Source organism: Puntigrus tetrazona, chromosome 5, assembly GCF_018831695.1.
Source record: "Puntigrus tetrazona isolate hp1 chromosome 5, ASM1883169v1, whole genome shotgun sequence".
Taxonomy (NCBI): domain Eukaryota; kingdom Metazoa; phylum Chordata; class Actinopteri; order Cypriniformes; family Cyprinidae; genus Puntigrus; species Puntigrus tetrazona.
The window spans coordinates 22,901,130-22,920,729 of NC_056703.1; the positions used below are offsets into that span (position 1 = coordinate 22,901,130).

General features: G+C 36.3%; 2 protein-coding genes across 2 annotated transcripts; one reads left to right on the top strand and one right to left on the bottom strand.

Moving 5' to 3' along the window:
* Positions 1 to 5,771: 5,771 nt before the first annotated feature.
* On the bottom strand, positions 5,772 to 9,742 carry derl2 (derlin 2). The gene is made up of 7 exons (XM_043240907.1): positions 9,582 to 9,742; positions 9,137 to 9,202; positions 8,641 to 8,714; positions 8,461 to 8,554; positions 6,943 to 7,138; positions 6,705 to 6,795; positions 5,772 to 6,237 (listed from the first exon to the last, which is right to left on the bottom strand). Exons 1-7 carry the CDS (start codon positions 9,672 to 9,674, stop codon positions 6,132 to 6,134), a joined length of 720 nt encoding a protein of 239 aa, XP_043096842.1. The 5' UTR covers positions 9,675 to 9,742; the 3' UTR covers positions 5,772 to 6,131.
* A 658-nt stretch (positions 9,743 to 10,400) lies between these two features.
* mis12 (MIS12 kinetochore complex component) lies at positions 10,401 to 12,139 on the top strand. Its single transcript, XM_043238432.1, has 2 exons — positions 10,401 to 10,531; positions 10,938 to 12,139. Exons 1-2 carry the CDS (start codon positions 10,516 to 10,518, stop codon positions 11,567 to 11,569), a joined length of 648 nt encoding a protein of 215 aa, XP_043094367.1. The 5' UTR covers positions 10,401 to 10,515; the 3' UTR covers positions 11,570 to 12,139.
* Positions 12,140 to 19,600: the final 7,461 nt, after the last annotated feature.

Sequence of the window (19,600 nt, forward strand, 5' to 3'; positions counted from 1 at the left end):
ACAGCAACACTAAAAATAATAAATGCATAAATAGGCAATGCATAAAAAAAATCAGCTAATCTTCAGCGACACCATACTACGATAAAAAATAATCAAACATACCACAATAAACAAACAAACAATAAAGAAATAAATACACAAATAATTCCCTGAACGTGCATCTCCCATTATTCCATAAACCAACAAAAACCGAATGTACAGAATGTACCCCCTGCTCCACAAACAAACAATAAACCATTAATAAACCATTTGTATGCTTTGTTTATAGTTATTAACTTTTTATCACCTCTCAAACCCCTTGCAGTTCTCTCCATAACATCAGTTTGACAAACCTTGGCGTTATGTAAAGTTTAATGCACTTCATGATGTTGATATGATATGAGTAATAACACTACAGTACTTCCATTCGGATGTAATCTGCTCAGCACTGTCACTAATCACTGAAACACACAATAAATAAATAAATAAATGATCTTGTAAACAATTCACTAAAACAACTTCTCGATGATAACTGAAAAAACAAATAGAAGTCACGCCTGTGAGACCACGAAGAACCGTATCTTTAACTAGCTGATGTAACATGTGTATGAAGGCTTATGTCACAAAAATGTGAATTCTAACAATACACTTTTGAGACACGAAGACCTTCGATGACAACAGTATATAATAAGAACAATTCACCAATAATAAATTGAACAAAAATATCCCCGACTCTACATTTAATATAAATTCGCAGAAGTCCCTTGCAGAAGTTCACAGTGAGTTACATGCTTGAGTTCAGATCTCTGCTGAATTGCAGAAGTACTATTACTGTTACATTCCTTAGTCTTAGTCTTAGTCTCTCTCTCTCTCTCTCTTTCTCTCTCTCTCTCTCTCTCTCTCTCTCTCTCTCTCTCTCTCTCTCTCTCTCTCTCTCTCTCTCTCTCTCTCTCTCTCTCTCTCTCTCTCTCTCTCTCTCTCTCTCTCTCTCTCTCTCTCTCTCTCTCTCTCTCTCTCTCTCTCTCTCTCTCTCTCTCTCTCTCTCTCTCTCTCTCTCTCTCTCTCTCTCTCTCTCTCTCTCTCTCTCTCTCTCTCTCTCTCTCTCTCTCTCTCTCTCTCTCTCTCTCTCTCTCTCTCTCTCTCTCTCTCTCTCTCTCTCTCTCTCTCTCTCTCTCTCTCTCTCTCTCTCTCTCTCTCTCTCTCTCTCTCTCTCTCTCTCTCTCTCTCTCTCTCTCTCTCTCTCTCTCTCTCTCTCTCTCTCTCTCTCTCTCTCTCTCTCTCTCTCTCTCTCTCTCTCTCTCTCTCTCTCTCTCTCTCTCTCTCTCTCTCTCTCTCTCTCTCTCTCTCTCTCTCTCTCTCTCTCTCTCTCTCTCTCTCTCTCTCTCTCTCTCTCTCTCTCTCTCTCTCTCTCTCTCTCTCTCTCTCTCTCTCTCTCTCTCTCTCTCTCTCTCTCTCTCTCTGTCTCTCTCTCTCTCTCTCTCTCTCTCTCTCTCTCTCTCTCTCTCTCTCTCTCTCTCTCTCTCTCTCTCTCTCTCTCTCTCTCTCTCTCTCTCTCTCTCTCTCTCTCTCTCTCTCTCTCTCTCTCTCTCTCTCTCTCTCTGTCTCTCTCTCTCTGTCTCTCTCTCTCTCTAGTCTCTCTCTCTCTCTCTGTCTCTCTCTCTCTCTCTCTCTTTCTCTCACTTTCTCTCACTTCTCTCTCTCTCTCTCTCTCTCTCTCTCTCTCTCTCTCTCTCTCTCTCTCTCTCCACACACAGTCATGGTAGAATAGACTGACAGCACACTGAGTCAGAGACCTACAGCTCATGTGTAAGGACTGGTGGGTGGAGAGAGGCTGGACGTTTCTTAAGAATTTAATCATTTTTCTAATTTTCCGAGATGTACACTACACTGGTAAGTATGTTTTTTTTTTTTTTTTTTCACAAACGCTCAAAAATCAGGCATAGATTTCAAATTTGGAGTTGCAATAAATAGACAGCAATTTCAGTGTGATTATAATACAAAAATACATAACTACAATAATTTATTGATTACTGAAGTAATATTATATATATATCGCCTGAAATATAATATTATATATTCACACAATATTTCTGTCGCAATAAGCATCATTCCCGTACAGCGTTATTAATGGTTTTAGCATGTTGGATTGTGTGAATCTGCACTTCAGTTTGTTAAAATATTGCACTTTATTCAAATCACTGAAATGCTAAATACAAATAAATAAACCGAAAAACTGAGAAGGTTAGCCGACTAAGACCTATTAGGTTGCATCGAACAAGCCAGCGCTAATAAAAGAATAATGCAGGAAGTCAGTTAATTGTGTGTAAAGCTTGGTTTGTCACAGGATGTGTTTTGTGCATGATAGAGCTGTACGCTACAGAGATAAATCTGAAATATTAACAAACAAAAACAGCTATTCATTCCCTCACATGGATTGGTTTCCTATCATTACGAATAGCTTGTGGAAGCATGTTAAAACGGCTGTTTTCGAAGTATATTAAAACTAGGTTTCCACCCAGGAAACACAGCTGACTGGAAATTAAGAAACTTTAATGTAGCTGAACATTGCTGAAAAGAAGAAGTAGCAGGAGTTTGTGTGTTGTGTTATTTATCAAAATGAGGAAGAAAAGATCTAATAGAGATATATGTAAAGAATCTAAACGTTTATTTTTGTTCTGTTTCACAGCTGGAGTTTTTACGTCAGTATTTCTGGACAGTTCTACTGGTGGCCATCATCGTGATATCTCTGGTGATTGTAATGATTTTCATAATCATTAACGTCTGCATCAGTAAAAGAGGTACAGTGTCTTAATCATACTATTTTTCTTCAGTAAGTATAAATAATGCTTTCACTATTATTGGCCGGTAAAGGGTGATTCGTTTAGATCATCTTCATTCGAAGCGGGTTCATTTAAAACCCATTTCACTTAAAAAAAGAAGATATTCACAAAAACGAAATGTTTGTAACAGAAATGCAGCTATACAGAAAACAACATTTATTTCACGTAACTGGACTCAAAATCCTTGTTACTGAAAAATAGGGTTTAGTCATTATTACAGCAGTTTATTAAATCTTTCTGTTTTTCTAGCTGCTTGGTACAGCACACAAGCACGACCGAATCATTACGATGGCACAAAATTAAAAAACCAGTAAGTCTGTCAAGCTTAACTAAGACTGGATTCTCACTACACTAAAATGCGTTTACAATAAACTGCTTTTTTTCATTACAGGAACGACCAAGTTCATCATAAAGACCTCGAGATAGAGAAACCTCCTTTACCGTCCAGAGATCAGTTCAAATCCATCGAATCTGGTCAGTCTTGTTTTTACGCATTCATAGATCTGCTTATTTTATTTATTTACTTCGCAGCATTCAAAAATTCAAAAATTCAAATTTTATTTGTCACATACACATACATACATGGTACGACATGCAGTGAAATGTTTTTTACAACCGTCCATCAAAGTGTTTCTCGAGCTCATCTTTCGCTGGCTTACTGCTTAACATCGACAAAATTATCTTTAAGCAGCTATAAGTATTTAAAATCAGTCCTCTCAAACAATGAATCGCAATTAATCACATCTAAAATAAAAGAAAAATCATTTAGAAAAATATGATATGGTCCATATGTCATATAAATTTATATGAATATAAATGTATATATATATATATATATATATATATATATATATATATATATATATATATATAGCCTACTGTATGTGTGTGCAACTGAGCCTGCTTTCTCCCAAGGTTTTTTTTTCATTCTGTATGGATAGGGTTTTGGTTCCTTGCTTAGTTGGGGAAACTTGGGGAAACGCTGTTTATTGCTTTGACACAATCTGTATTGTTAAAAGCTCTACATCAACACAAAGTGATTGATTGATGGTTTTTATGTAGGCCATAAATATATATACAGTACACATAAATACATTATGAAGCTGAACAAAAACAAATAATCGTTTGACAGCACTATTTAAAAATGGTCATTTCTCCAGTAAAAAACCAATGATCAAAATGTTAAAGATGGCTCAAGTTGCACTAAATGGCTTGTCAGCGTATAGGCTTTCATTTCACTTCAAACGAAAATGATGCAAGAACTGCAGTACATTCAGCCTACTAGTATTTAAACCTCTTGCATAAAACAGCATCATGAGAGTTATGAGCTTGCGAAAATGGCACGATAAAGTGTTAAATCTGTCATTTACCCAAAACTTAAAAACGTATCTGCATTTACTCTTATCGTTTTAAACCTTCGTGAGCTAATCGTAGCCGTTGACTACCAATACATCTGTTGTAAGAATAAGAAAAACGTAACTAATGAAGCTGTATTTCCAGTGGATCAGGGTTATGAGGACTTGGAGCCCGCGTCAGACTATGTGGAGGTTGAGGACGAGTCGACGAACCTTCCTGTCCCACAACAAGCCACCTTCCCTCCACACTACGCCTTCGCCAAGACTCAAAGTCAAAACCAAGACACCGTCTCTGAGGATTACGACGACGTTGAAGAAATCCCTGTCGATTGTGATAGTGAGGATTATGATGACGTGGGGTAAAAGACACACCTTCATTATTTGATCTAACAGCGTATAAACTACGGGTGTGTTTACTTTCACTTACCTGAACTGATCTTTACTTCCCATTGTTAGAAATGCAGTGCATCTTTCGAACACGTCTTTGGACTTGTACTTTTCTGTTGGTTGCCAACTTTCTAGTTTGGAGATTTATTTGAATATTTTTTTTTTAATCAAATATCAATTAAATGTCCATTCATATGTATATACTGTACATAAACCATTTGGTTGACTGAAGTTCAAAGCCTGTTTATCTGCGTTTTAAACATTAGCTTCCACTAATAGCATTAAAAATTAAGAAAGGATGCATACATTTCACACTCGTGAAAAACCTAGTGTTTTAGTTATCTAAATATTTGTTGAAATGCAAAACTTACTAATAAGTAGGCAGGACCTGCAATACTTTAAGAAACAAGTAGTACGTGTATATTTATTAAAGAGTGATACAAGTGGGTAAACCATTACAAACTATTTTTGTTACTACAATAATTATAAGTAATAGAATATATATATATATATATATATATATATATATATATATATATATATATATATATATATATATATAATTTCAGTGGTCATTAAAGGACCATAATGGTATATAACAGTGTTTAGTAAAGAGCTCCTCAAAAAAAAATTACTCCCATTACTCTCCAGAACAAAATTATAAATCTAAATATCATCGACGTAATAAACAATGCATAATATTTACCAAAAGCTGCTGTAAATACGTGTATGGTTTGGTCCATGAACTCTCCGTGACCCCGACGAGATTAAAGAAACGTATTTCAACCTTGTTTAGTTTGATTGAGGCGCTACAATGAATTACGCCACATTAAGTGCTCCAGAACTGTATTAATATTTAATTATCAGAATTTCGTATTAAAACTTACAAAGCTTGAAAGCTGAGACTTTGTTTCACATCACAAGCAGGGTTTCCGTTTTGCCGTCACATTTAAATTGACACCTAATGTGTGAACCCTGCTGTCGACGAACCATGCTATATGAGAAATCTGCATGGAAGCACTTGCTTTTACAAGTTTAAAAGACGCTTGAGAAACATCGTTATAGGCCTATGCATTATAAAGTAAGACTTTTAGTGATATTTGCATTGATATTTCATGTCTGACACAACATTGGCACCTTCTTAATATTTCTGTGAATTTTTTTTTTTTTTAAAAAGTGAGAAAACATACAAACAAGCAGTACTCTGAAACTGATTTCATACATTTATTCTTAAAAAAAAGGAAAAAGAACAAGTAAAATGGTGACTATCAATAGATATTTGTCTTTCACAGCTGCTCGATTTGTAATGGCTGTTGTTCAGGGCAGCAACAGCAACATATCAAAAGTCAGTTCTTTTTTTAAACCCCATTTAATCCACAGTCAGAGGAGCGTCATGGGCCTTGCAGACATTTCGAGGCGTATGATTTCCGTGCACACAAACTACAAGTCTCCCTCTTGCTCGGTGGAGCTGCTGTTCTTTGTACACAAGAGAAACAAGTCGAGAAAAAAAAGATTTTCTTTCTCTTGCTCTCAGAGATGTCCATTAAGCGGCAGGCACAGGGGGCTGAGACTAGCCTCCGAGTCTCTGACCCTCACCCCAGGCAAAGCCTCCTGGACGGTCCTCAGGGAGAGGGTTGTAGTTGGCATCTTCCTCAGGTGTGTCAAACAGCATCTTACTGGAGGGGCAGAAAGAAAGGGTGTTTTAAAGCAAAAATGTTAATATTATGTAAGTATAGTCTAATTATATATATATATTAAAATAAAAGAAAATTATTTTAATACACACATATATGTATATTAAAAAGAATATAAGAATATATATAATTAGACTTAAAAAAATTTTTTGCTGATGTTGTGGCAAGAGTTTTTTAAAGTAAGTCTAATATATATATATATATATATATATATATATATATATATATATATATATATATATATATATATATATATATATACACACATATATATATATATTATTATTTTTTTAAATAAAAGAAAAACAATTTTAATATGCTAATTTGCTGCTTAAAACAATATTAAACTCTTAATATTTTAATAATTTTAACTCTTACTAATCAAAGAAACACACTTCTTTAATGAAAATAATAAATAATAATAAGACATGAGACGTGAGAGCACTCACAGGACGGAGGGAGTCCTCAGCCATCTGCCACCACCTGGTTGGTTGGGAAACACATCCTCCAAAAAGTAATACACGTGTCCTACTGCGATGCCTTATATCGAAAAGACAGAACACACAATACCAAGAACAGATTCATTTATTATTATCTAAAAACACATTCCATCATATTCATAAATACGATGGAAATTATGTTTGATTATTTAAGTTCACAAATCTGTGAATCCACACAAGCCCGTACCTAAAAGATCCACGATGATGGAGTTTCCCAGCAGCAGAGAGAATCCCATGAGCACCCACGGGAGGAACGGGGCCTGGAAATTCAAAAGGCCGAAGAAATTCATGCGCACATTTGGGTTCCTCCTGCTCCATATGTACACGAGCATGATGGTGAAAGCCTGACCTAAGAACACAAGATTCACAAACGTGCCAAATATCTGCACAGCCGTTAAGAACATTTCAACTGCTACCTGAGCAAATCAAAGAGGTAACACATGTTACACATCTTCAAATCTTAAAGAGCTATATTGGATATTTTTTACTGTTGTTTCTGCAAGACATGATTTCATGAAACAAAATGATTTCATTATTTATCTTCTATATTTGTCTAGAGTGTGAGGTGACTCATCTTCTTATTTGGTAGAGCGTCTAGTAGATGACGGTCTAAAGTATGTTCGGCAATTATAGGTGCCTTTCATGCAATATGTATGATCGGCATTATTTTTTTATACTGTATTATTTTATTTAATGTCTCTTTTGCTCACCAAGTATGTATGTGATGAAAAGTAGACCACAACAAAAACGATAACATTTTGAAATATTTTTATTATTTAAAATAACGGTTTTCTATTTGAACATATTATCAAATGTAATTTATTTGTGTGGTTTCAAAGCGGAATTACATCTTTCAGACATCATTCTAATATTCTCATTTATTTTTCGGTAAACATGTATTATTATCATCATTATTATTATTATTATTATTGTAACTAAAAACTGAATTTTCATGTTTCTTTGATGAATGGATGGTTCAGAAGAACATTTATCTGCAATAGAAATCAGTTGTAACATTAGAAATGTCTTTACCATCCATTTTGATCAATTTAAAGCATATCTGCTAAATAAAAAGGTATTAATTTCTATATATTTTTCCCAAAAGAAATAAATAAGCAAAGAAGTGATTATATGTAACAAGAGCTTATTTGATCCTTGGATCTTTCTATTCATAAAAATTCTGAAAAAAAGAAAATGTACTCAACCGTTTTAAATATTGAATAATATTAATTAAAAAAATGTTTTTACAGAAAATCAGCATATTACAATGATTCCTGAAGGATCATGTGACACTGACTGAAGACTGGAATCATGAAGCTAAAACTCTGATTCAACAACAGGAATTAAATTACATTTAAAATATATATATATTTACATAGAAAGCAGCTATTTTAAACAGTAAAAACAATTCACAATAATACAGCTTTTGCTGTATTTTGGATCAATTAAATACAGAAGATAATTATTTATCTGTTCAAAAACCTTTGACTGGTATGTATGTATTTATGTATGTGTATATATATATATATATATATATATATATATATATATATATATAAATAAATAAAAGTCCTTAAGAAAGAGAAAGTATTTGTCTAAGCAATCATCAAATGTGTTATGTAACACACATGCCTGCATCTGAATTTCAGACAGAAGTTACATAAATAAACTGAGCGATTCTCTTTTGAGAAAATGTGAAGGATACAGTCATGAGAAGGCCACCGAAGAGAAACATAAAGACAAAGTCAGCGGTCCTCCCTCTGAAGGACCCCTCCTCCAGCATCCGACAGTACCGGTACCTGAGAGACTGCAGTTAAGGACTGAACAAACCCTGAACTTCACACACCATTCCTCTCACCGCTAACGGCACAATCAACAAGGATACAAAAATATCATGTTGAATAAGAAGTTGAACCCAACCGGACCAAAAAACAAAAAGTTGGTTATTAGCCGCCATACCTATGAACACACACACACATATATTTAGAATCACATGCTGCAAAATTAAGCCTATAAAGCCTGCTGCATCATACACAATATGCAAAATTCTAAGGTGTCTAAATACGATCAAAACTAATAATCAAAGCTATAAACATTGCACTATACGCCTTCTTTCAGCTGAATAACAATTTTTACTTTTTTTATATTTTAGTATGATTCTAAAAAACTACTTTCAGGTTGTGGTACACATCTTTTTTCCGGACAAATCTTTAATAATTTCATAAAGTAAACATTTTAAAACAAGACATCGCTCAATGAGCGCTGCACTGCATATAAAAGTTATGAACCAAAAAAATTATTGATTACATGTTTTCCACTATTATTCCTCATGCTAGTTTTCACCGGGCTCAAAATAAACTATGACTCGTTTCAACACTTACCTGATAGTTCCTTAATATTAAATCTGGGTTGAAGTAAAGCTGGAAAGGTGTGATGAGTTCTAATTGCTGTGGAAACACAGTAAACAACGCCATAATCAGATACAGGTTACTTCTTGCGGGTGAGCCAATGTGGTTTGATGACATTTTGAACTGAAATCAAAAGCAAATTCACTTTGAGCAGCTCGCTTGAGGTTTAACTGTCCAGCTGAACGACTGTAAACACAGGAAGATGCAGACAGAGCAACTGGACTCGACAGCTAGTGACAGGCTACCTTAGATGCGTTACTCTTAACGTAACATAACACACGAAGACATTTCACGGGAGGGTTTGTGTTCAAATGTCCTGAGAACATCCCAGAGGAAACATGCTGTATTTTAACTGCACAGGGACGAGGACACGGCGGAAAATAGCGCTTAAGACCCTAATATCGACCCACGCACTTACCACGGCAGCTGTTGTGAGAACGCAGGCGGTGGTATAAGCTCTGGTGACTACAGGAATCTGTAAATATTCCTGTCGGATTGTCTGGTATGCCATTTTTTGGAGCGACAACGCTGCTTCCGGCACCTTCTTGACACGTCATCACCCGGGTAAGCGAATAAAGGAAGGGGTTTGAGGTTTGGACGATTCCTATTGGTTGACGCTACAAGATCACGCTGCTCTGATTGGTCAACTGACGTGTCGATTGCTGTGCTTTCCCGGTCAGTGGAAGTTTGGCATTTTTCTATTGGCTGGTGAAGATTGACTATAAACGTATGAAAATATCGTAGGTTATGTTGAGTCAAGTTTCACATCAGGATGGGCACTTAAGAGTGCGACAGTCGGGTTCCGGTCAAAAACAAGCAAAAAAATTAAAATAAATTGAAATAAAAAAATCCCATTCATTCACAGTGTTTTTATAACGTAAACTACGCGTAATTGAAGTTTGTGAGCTACGAGTTAACTAATGGTATATTATTACAAGGAATTACTTAAGTATATATAAATACTTTAAAATAAACACAATAAATATTACAATTAATTAACCTTTTGACAAAACAAATTATTCATTCATTTATACATATCTTTATTAATTAATGTATTTATTTATTTATTTATTTCAGCATTCAATTATTTCTTTCTTCATTCATATAGTTATGCATATGTATTCATTTATTAATTCCTTCATTTATTTACTAATTTATCTATTTCTATATTTATCTCTTACTTTATTTATACAGTCGTACAATTATTTGTGAATTTATGCCAGCGTTTGTGCGTGTATTTATTCATCCTTCAGTAATTTCCCATCCTCCGTACTCCAGGGGGCGACGTTGGCCTTCAAGCGCACCTGAACTGAGGGAGGCGCGAAGAAGCTTGAACCGCGCGCGCCGCGGAGATGGCAGAGAGCGGAGGTGAAGCGCGATTCGGGTTTTTCAAACTTTTTAAACGCGCGAACGACTAACGAAACATTAACGATACGCTTTATATACAGCTCCGGGATGTTACGAACGGTCGAGTCAGCTACGCATGTAGATAAATGCTATTGTTTTGGTGTCATGCGGCTACTTCGTTAATGTTTTCGTCACTTTGCTCGAGAAAACCGTCAAACTAAACGACTAAAAATAATTTATTTGAACGTGTGTGTATAAAATAATAGTGGTTTCTTGAATAAGCCAATCAGCATACCGCAATGATTTCTGCTGACAGTGTATATTTTTATTTATATAAATGAAGCCATGGGACATTTCAGTCCCGTTTGTGACCACTAATGCATGGATATGTGAATATATTTGTGCTTTAACGTGTCTCTCTCTTCAGTTTCAGTGGGATCTGAGTCCCTCCAGCTGTATGAAACGCAGTTCTTCGGCTTCACCCCGGAGACCTGCACCGTACGAGTTCACGACGCCTTTCGGGACTCTCTCAATCAAATACTGGTCGCCGTTGAATCCGTGTTCGTGAAAAGATTGTGTCCAGGCCGGGATCCGCCGGCAGAGCTCCGCCTGGCAGCCCGAGAGAGCACCCAAAGGCTGCGGCAGTTCTTACAGGAGCGCTTTGAAATCATGTTCCAGCGCATGAAGGGGATGCTGATGGACCGCGTCCTGTCCATCCCGAGCAACGTCCTGCTGCCCGACGACCGGCCGCACCAGAAGCACCCCGGGGGCAAGGAAGACCTCGCGAGGCTGCGGGGCTCCATCGCCGACCTGCTGCAGGCTTACGAAGCCGAGGTGTGCGCCAAGCAAGCGCTTCTCGCTGAGCTCGAGGAGCAGAAGGAAACCAGGAAACGGCTGGACGAAGTGCTGGGGTGGATCGAGGAACTGCGACTTTCGTGGAGGCGAGAGGGAATGGGAAGTGTCCGAGACAGCGTTCGACACGTGGTGGAGACCGTGGGCCAGCTGCAGGACGTTCTGGGGAAGATTAACAAGCGGAGCAGAAGCCTGGATGAAGTGTGATGGTTCGTCAGAGACTTTCTCGGCGCATGTGCTGTGGTGTAATATCACGACCCGCCCGCCAGGGGGAGGCAGCGCTCGCTCTATAAGGCACTATCGCATTAACATACAAGTACCAACATCAACCCAGCTTCGAACTAATGCATTTGTAATCAGGCGATTTTCCTCAGGAATTTGTAATGCAGTCCATCTCTCCTTCCTCAAAGTCATTGGGTTTTCTCATTTACGATTCGCTGCCTTTGATGTTCGGTACAGTGAGATCTGCATTAGATTAGCCCAAATTCCCCACAGGCCCAAACTGATGTATCCGACGGCCTGGCTGGCTTTACACTTTACAGAAAGTTTTTTCGTGTTGTTTAAGGAGATATTTTAAGGTCTTCCCTTCAAGTTCAGGGGAGGAAGATTTTAAGTGGTGCGGGACCTCGTCACCAGCGAAGGAACGCATTCTTCCGTACGTAACCTGGATCTAAATTGCTTTGAGTTGCTAAGGATAAGTGTCAGTTGTTAATAAATGTATTGAACTGATATACTTGTTTGTAACTGTAAATAGCAATAAAAATATTCTTGCATTCGTATTGTGATACATTCTTTTCCACACGTGAAATAATTATAAATTGAAAGATATTTGTAGGGAGAGGAAATGAATAAATGTGACCATATCAGATATCATATATATATATATATATATATATATATATATATATATATATATATATATATTTTTTTTTACAAGTTTATAGTTTCTTATTGTGTTGTGAATGTTTATATAACTGCAAAAATAGAAACAAGTTTTATTTCTTAACATCTTATCAATTGTGTGAACATTAAAAGATCCTGTAAACTGTTAACGATTGTCTCACAGGTACTTATAATTGTATATGGATTATTAATCATAAAGCATGTAAAACATCTGTAAAGCTTATTTGAGTTTTTTAATGCAATATCATAAAAAAATGTAGGTTTTTTTTGTTTACTTTGACCCACAAGCAAGATAACGTACATACATTGACAAAATAATTATCTTGAAAACCTAAATTGCCTTTATGTTCCAAAAACGTTTTGGTGTTTCTTTTCCCCCTTTTGGAGCAGCGGTGAGATGATTTTTTCAAAACTGATCAAGATAACAACAGTTTGTAACGATACGGTGAAAAAAAGAGTAAAGAATACAACAAATGTTTGCTTCAGTAGCAAAAGAAAAAAAATCCATAAAACAATAAATTCCAAAAGAGGAAACAAACAAGACTGATGAAAGATGAAAGAAATACGTCACATTTAATATCACTTCATTGCATTAATTACAGTCGTGAATAATTTTTCTCAGAATGCTTTTTCTATTGTTCTAAATAAAATAGAAAACGAAAAAAACAGTGGATGACATGCATATTACCGTGCACGTCACATCTTCTCAGGTGAATCTATTTTTCACGCTTTAGGATTTGTTAGAAGTCGAGATAAAGATGCTGATTAAGAACAAGCTTTATTTTGCTGCGTTCACCACTTTAAAACCATTACTCCCAATCCAAGCTGAAAAACCCAAAGGACGAAGCTATTCTCATGTAAAAATGAATCATGGCGCTGGATTTGCTGGAGGGCATGCACCTAGACGAGGTCTGAGAGACAGACGCAGCGAAGGAGGGCTGGGTGGATTAGAGGAGGGAGGCCCCACAACCTGCCCGACTCTTTCATCACTCATTAAAGACGTATCCAGAGCAGCTGGGGCCATCCACAAAAAGTCATGCTGGATGGAGGCGTCACAATCCGGACGGCCTGGCCTCAATCCCCCCTGCCAAGTCAGATTAGCAGGGTCTACCAATAAAGACCCCTTATCTCCACACACCCACGCAATGACAAGCTGGAGTCAGAAAGCCCTGCCTGAGTCTGAAGATACTGAGGTGATGAGTTATGAGAGAACAGCCGAGTGGAACCGAGCTAAATTTAATAAGGTTAGCTGAAATCTGCTGATTAAGAAACAGATTGACTTCATTTGCACGCAACGAAACCGACGAATGATAATGTCATGAAACACCGGAAGCTTTCATTTATGTCACCAGGGCCGTACGTGGGTTTTTAGAAATGCAGAGGTCCCAAAATGAGGATTGTTAGGTGGGTTCCCAAAGAAATCTTTCTCCTGACTTACATGTGTGCATTTTAAGATATTGTAAGATATTGGATAATAATGTAGGCCTATAGGTTTAAAACCAAGTCAGCGGAGAGTAGTCATTTTTTCTTAAACACGAGAATCTGATTAAATGTTGCAATGAATGATCCACTCTACAAATTGGCAATAGAGAAAATATTTTATGTTTATGAATTATGAATAAACTCAGGTTATAATTATCCTGGTAGCCTTCTGTAATATCAAGTGTCTAAAATGATTAAATTATATATATATATATATATATATATATATATATATATATATATATATATATATATATATATATATATATATATATATATATATTTATTTTTAGAGAAATCAGTCTTATCCAATATGATTAAATTGAGTTTTACATTTTATTGGCATTTTTAAATGTCCATTAACTTTTCTAATATTTAATCGGTGAATTAGAATAATAAGTCATTTGGGCTAAACCGCAAATAGATGGCAGCAAATCACTGTTAATAAGAGAATCATTGCTATTGAACCGAGTCATTCAATCGGTTGATTCATTCAGGAACATTTTGCTCAGAGACGCAAAATAGTGCGGTGGCTGTGTTTGAAATAATTTTTGTTGACGAAATAGAGCAAAAACAGGCATTATGGTGTCTAAAACGTTTGAAATTGATTACATGAATTGGTATAGATGTAAATACGTAAAGGGATATAAATATATTTTAAGACTTTCCAGTGCTGCATATGTGAGTGAACAGTTCAGGGTGAGTCGATTCTCTGAATCTGAATCAAGTTATAATAAAAATGTAAGAGCAATCATTGAGGATGAATACATATGCTACACTGACTGAACGATTCAAGACCGAAACGATTCAATGCTTAAATGTTGAAGTGATTCATGTGAAATAAACCAGACTTTCCGGTGTACATATGTGAAAGAGAAATGATGAACTGATTCAGTGTATAGTGAATACTGATTCAAATGTGTGAGAAAGGTCCGATCAGTCGAGTGTGTCGGTGTTGTTGTTTTTCAAAAGCAGTTTGCTAAAGCTACTTTGACGCTAGCTTCATTTTGGATGAATTGTTCAACGTAACGCTGTCATTTTTTTGTTTATTAACGTGAAGCAAACAGTCAGTATTGTATAAAGCATTATATTTTGTGATTCAACTCTGAAAGCAGCTGAATTACTGAAAGTCACGTTACTGAAAAAAATAAAAGTGCTAGCAGTGTAGGTTACTTAGCATTTTCAATCATCAAAACACCATTTCCTTCATTTAATTATCTGTAACTAATGAATAACTCTAAATTACATCAGAGCTGTGTAGTCAAATCTGTGTACTATAATTTAACTCTCAGCACTAATTAGCGTGAAATAAAAGTTAGCTTCTAAAATAAAAAAAATAAAACGTTAGAGGTCATTTTCAGACTTAAATCCTGACAACATCAGAAAGTACTGCAGTGAACAATAAATAAAATATGCACTACTGCCTTGAAAACCCCCATTACCCCCGACCACGTCTTTCAGAGACCGTCTCCACCAGAGGCAAACATACTTGAGCGTATGAAGTTCAAAGCGATTTTTTTATCCTCCTGTGGTACAAATGGGGAAAGCGAGAAAAGACTGAATCCATTTCACTCAACTTGGTTAACACCAAAACTTATCTTCCCTCCTGATTTATGCATGGGCCTACCAGATCATTTGTGCAAGGACGTATGAGAAATACGCTATTTTGAATTAGTTGCATAAAACGTATAAATTTTTTTTTTTTTAGATAAAACCAGACTGTGAGAGACGTCAATACAGTCAAGCGGCTCATGTGGGGAATCAATAGACTCTTGAAAGCCCTGCTTGCAACAGCAAATCTACTCCTTGCACAGTCAGAATGAATCAATCCTGCATACAGATTATCCATTTTTAAGCCAACTCAGGATTTTCTCTCTTAAATAAATCTATACATACTGATGCAATCATCTCCACAAAGACATTTATTTTATACCATTTATATTTCATTCAGGTTGCAGTCCGTACTGCCAAACAAAGATATAAGACAAAACACTACATGATTCTGTTGTGGAAGTGTTTTTTTTTTTTTTTTTTAGCATTTATCTTGTGTTATTGTTCACAACAAACAGATCGCTGCCCACTTCTGTCCCTGTTGCATTGCATCACACCATCGGTACAAGATATTTTGTTGCTTTGGGGATGGTTGAATCATCTGAGGCAGGGCCTCAAACTTACGTGAAACGAAACCTTATGGCACTATTGATTTCCACAAAGGTAATGCTCATCATTTCTGAGCTAAAAATAGCGTCTCTTTGGCCAAACATCAAGGTTACCTACTGAAGGTGTGTTTTCAGTGTTTGTAAACCAGTTCTTTATTCAGTACTTCTAACAAACTGTGGGTTTGATAGATGAACTAAGTGCCACTTCCCAGCGTCCTTAGAAGTTTTAGCTGTGGAGTGAATATTAGCAATGCTTTATTCTTTATTATATGACTTTTGAGATACTTAATGAGATGTGTTCTGAGTGTATGTCGCACGCATTTTAACAAAATATTTTACAGAATGCTAGTTACTAAACAGTTTTGGTGCACATTGACTTAGTTTGTATGGAAAAATATAAAGTTAATGATGCCAGGATTTTCATTTTGGATCAACGATCTCTTTTAGATATCTAAAAAAAACCTCTTAAACTTAAGGTTCAGTACAGTTTGTGGGTGATGGGTTTTTATAGGTTAGGAAATATCTGATTTACGGAGCTTCAAAATAACGGCCGCTATCCACCTGCATTACCAAGCTTGGAAAAAGACTGTGTTCATCAGAAAGAAGAAAGTCATATGCACCTAGGATGGCTTCGGGGTGAATAAAATATGGGGTAATTTTAATTTTTAGGTGAAGTATTTCTTAAACTAATATCACAGTTTGTGTGAAAAGGAATCAATGTGATGTTTCGCTTGCTCATGTCAACTGTTGTGAATAGCATGTACAGGTATATTTTGAAAAAAATGTGTTTTTTTCAAGATGGTGACAAAAATTAAAGCTGAAACATAAAGCAGAAAAACACACAAAAAAACCCTGCAGTAACAGCTACCTATGTTTTTTTTTTTTTTTTTTACTTTTGTTAAGACATGCCTTAAATATCAGTGTTTTTCCTCCTTATTGGTTGCACAGTGGGCTGTTAGGTCACAGTTTTTTATCCTGTTGTCCAAACAAATATGGTTAGTTTTGGATACTGCCCTCATAAAAAATACAATCCGTCGCTAAAGTCTCAAGCATGGTAGATATAAGCATTCGTTTTGTTTCTATGAGTACTAGCGAGGATGTAAAGGTGACCGTAATCTAAAAAGAAAATATCAGATCTGGCTTTAGATTACCTGCCATTTTAGTCCATCAGATTCTGTCCATTTATTCAAAACGTTGTTCTAAATCTGTATGAGCGTACAGGTTTAAATACAATGCAAGTCGGTGGTCACCAAAACTGTTCGGTCAAGATAAAATATGCCCGCATCAGCACGTATAACATGTAACAGTGCGAGTAGATAAAACTGAAATATTTGGGGCCTCCCAAGCAGCTTATTAATCCTCAAAAATCTGGGTGAGGAGCATTTCCACAGTGTGCCCATCCCTTGGCCTTCTGGTTGTAAGCAACAGGAGTGCATTGTGGGTGGGAGAGCAGTCTTGGCATATTCTGGGGGACAGCTGGTGACAGACTGTTTGTTCTTCTTTAGGACGACAGCCCGGCGCAGTCAGGGAGAGGTCACCTTCTCCACGCTTTACCGAGCTCTGAGAAGCCTGAGATTCAGATTCGTCTTTCTATCCACTGTCCTTCACGTCTCTCAGCCAGAAAACTGGCACCAGGTACAAAGTACGTGCAGAGATGCCTTGATCTTTAGCTGTTTCCACAAACACTGGATGAACTGATATCTCATCCAGCGATATAAGCGGATTAAGATGAAAGATAGGCAGAAATATTTTGTCTGAGTGAACGACAATGATTATGATGATTAAATTACATTTTTATCTCCTTATTGTTCCGATTTAAGATATGTTGAAAAGATCAGCATAGCTTAACAGCATATGTTTTGATGTTGGTCCGCAGCGTGAGATTCTGGTGTGCTGGTGTATCTATTAGGGGAGACTAGTTTAACCAGCAACAGCGGTTAAACCATTGGACTATTTATTAGCGATTTTAATAACAGGACACAGAACATTGCTGATATTTTTATAATACAATTGAAAAAAATTGGGGTCAGTTTTTTGATGATAGTAAAGTAAAATAGCAGTCATGTGAAATATTTATTCTACTTATTATATTTGCATCTGTTGTAACATTATAAATGTCTCTACTGTCACATCTGATACATTTAATGCAGGATTTAAAAAAAAAAAAAAAAAATATATATATATATATATATATATATATATATATATAGGAAATTGTATTTCTTTGCAAAATAAAACTATTAATTTATTTAAAAACAGAAATCTTACTGACTACTGACCCTAAAGTTTAAAAATATATGCTGAATAATAAGATGTGATTTATTAAAATTTCTGACAATACCTATATGAATTACAAACTCACCGTGACAGTAGCATTTTATGATATAATAAATAAGCTAGTTACTTCAAATTTCGAGGACATTTTTCAGGAAATTATTATTATTATTAATAAATTATTATTCATTTTTGGAAAGACGCTTAGTGAAGATTTTTAAAATTTGATGATTCCCCCAATATCTCTGCTGAGACTGTTCCGTCATAAAAAAGCTTTCACGAGAGTAACCCAAGAGTGACCCCAGCAACACCAACCAGGATATAAACCAGACAAGTGCTGAAAAAACCTCTAGACTGGCCTTTTAATACGGAGGGTGTGTATGTGAATATGTACACCTCTACCCATCAGGACAATAGAGGGGTGGCCCGGGCTGTAGAGCAGCGGTAATGAGCAGCTCTAAGGAGGTCTGGGGCTCCTTCTATATTCTGTCACTCATTACAAAACTCACACGTGACAGTAGGAGTAAGCCTGAATTCTTCTATTTGATATTTCAGTAAATTGTGTTAGTATTAATAAATTCTTATTCATTTTTAGACGCAGTGAAGATTTTAGTTCGATGATTATTCTGCTGAGACTGTTCCGTCATAAAAAGCTTTCAGGCGCTTAAGAGTTCACCCAGGATATAAACCAGACAAGTGAAAAAACCTCTAGACTGGCCTTTTTAAAGGGGTGTAGAGCAATATCCCGCCGCACAATTATCCCCCTCAGAGTTAACAAAGAACCCTTAATGACAACCCCACTGGCACCTCTCCAAATACGAGTGTACAAAGCAGAACAAGGCGGACTGGGGCTTTCACAGATATCTGTCTGACCATTTGTGAAAATGTGGGCTTTATCCATGCATTGGACCACTAAATATTCATATGCGTGCATATATGCATTAATCCGAGGGCATTTTGGTTAAGAATTTTAAATCTTGTTGTATTAAAATTACTACAAAAATACTAAGCAACAAAAAAAATGTATTAAAATAGAAAACAGTTATTTAAATTGTAACAACATATCACAATATTAAGGTTTTGCACTCTTTTTAATTAAATGAATGCAGACTTGGTAAGCATAATAATGATTCGTTTCCAATTTAATTTGGTGCGCGCGTGTGCGAGCGCGTGTGTGTTTCAAATGTGCTTGACCTCATGAGTTTGCAACGGCATGATGCTTCTTTCACAGACGGGTTTAAGACGGTGGTCTGCTGCTCTCTTCAGCTCCTTCGGAGTGTTAATGAAGAACTTCAAAGGTAAAACTGTCCCTTGAGGTCACAGCGCTCGGCTACCGTAATTGAAATATGTGAAACGCGTGCGTTCAAAAACAGAACAGGGTTACCAGCACATAGCCGGGACGAGGGGTTCGATTTGCATA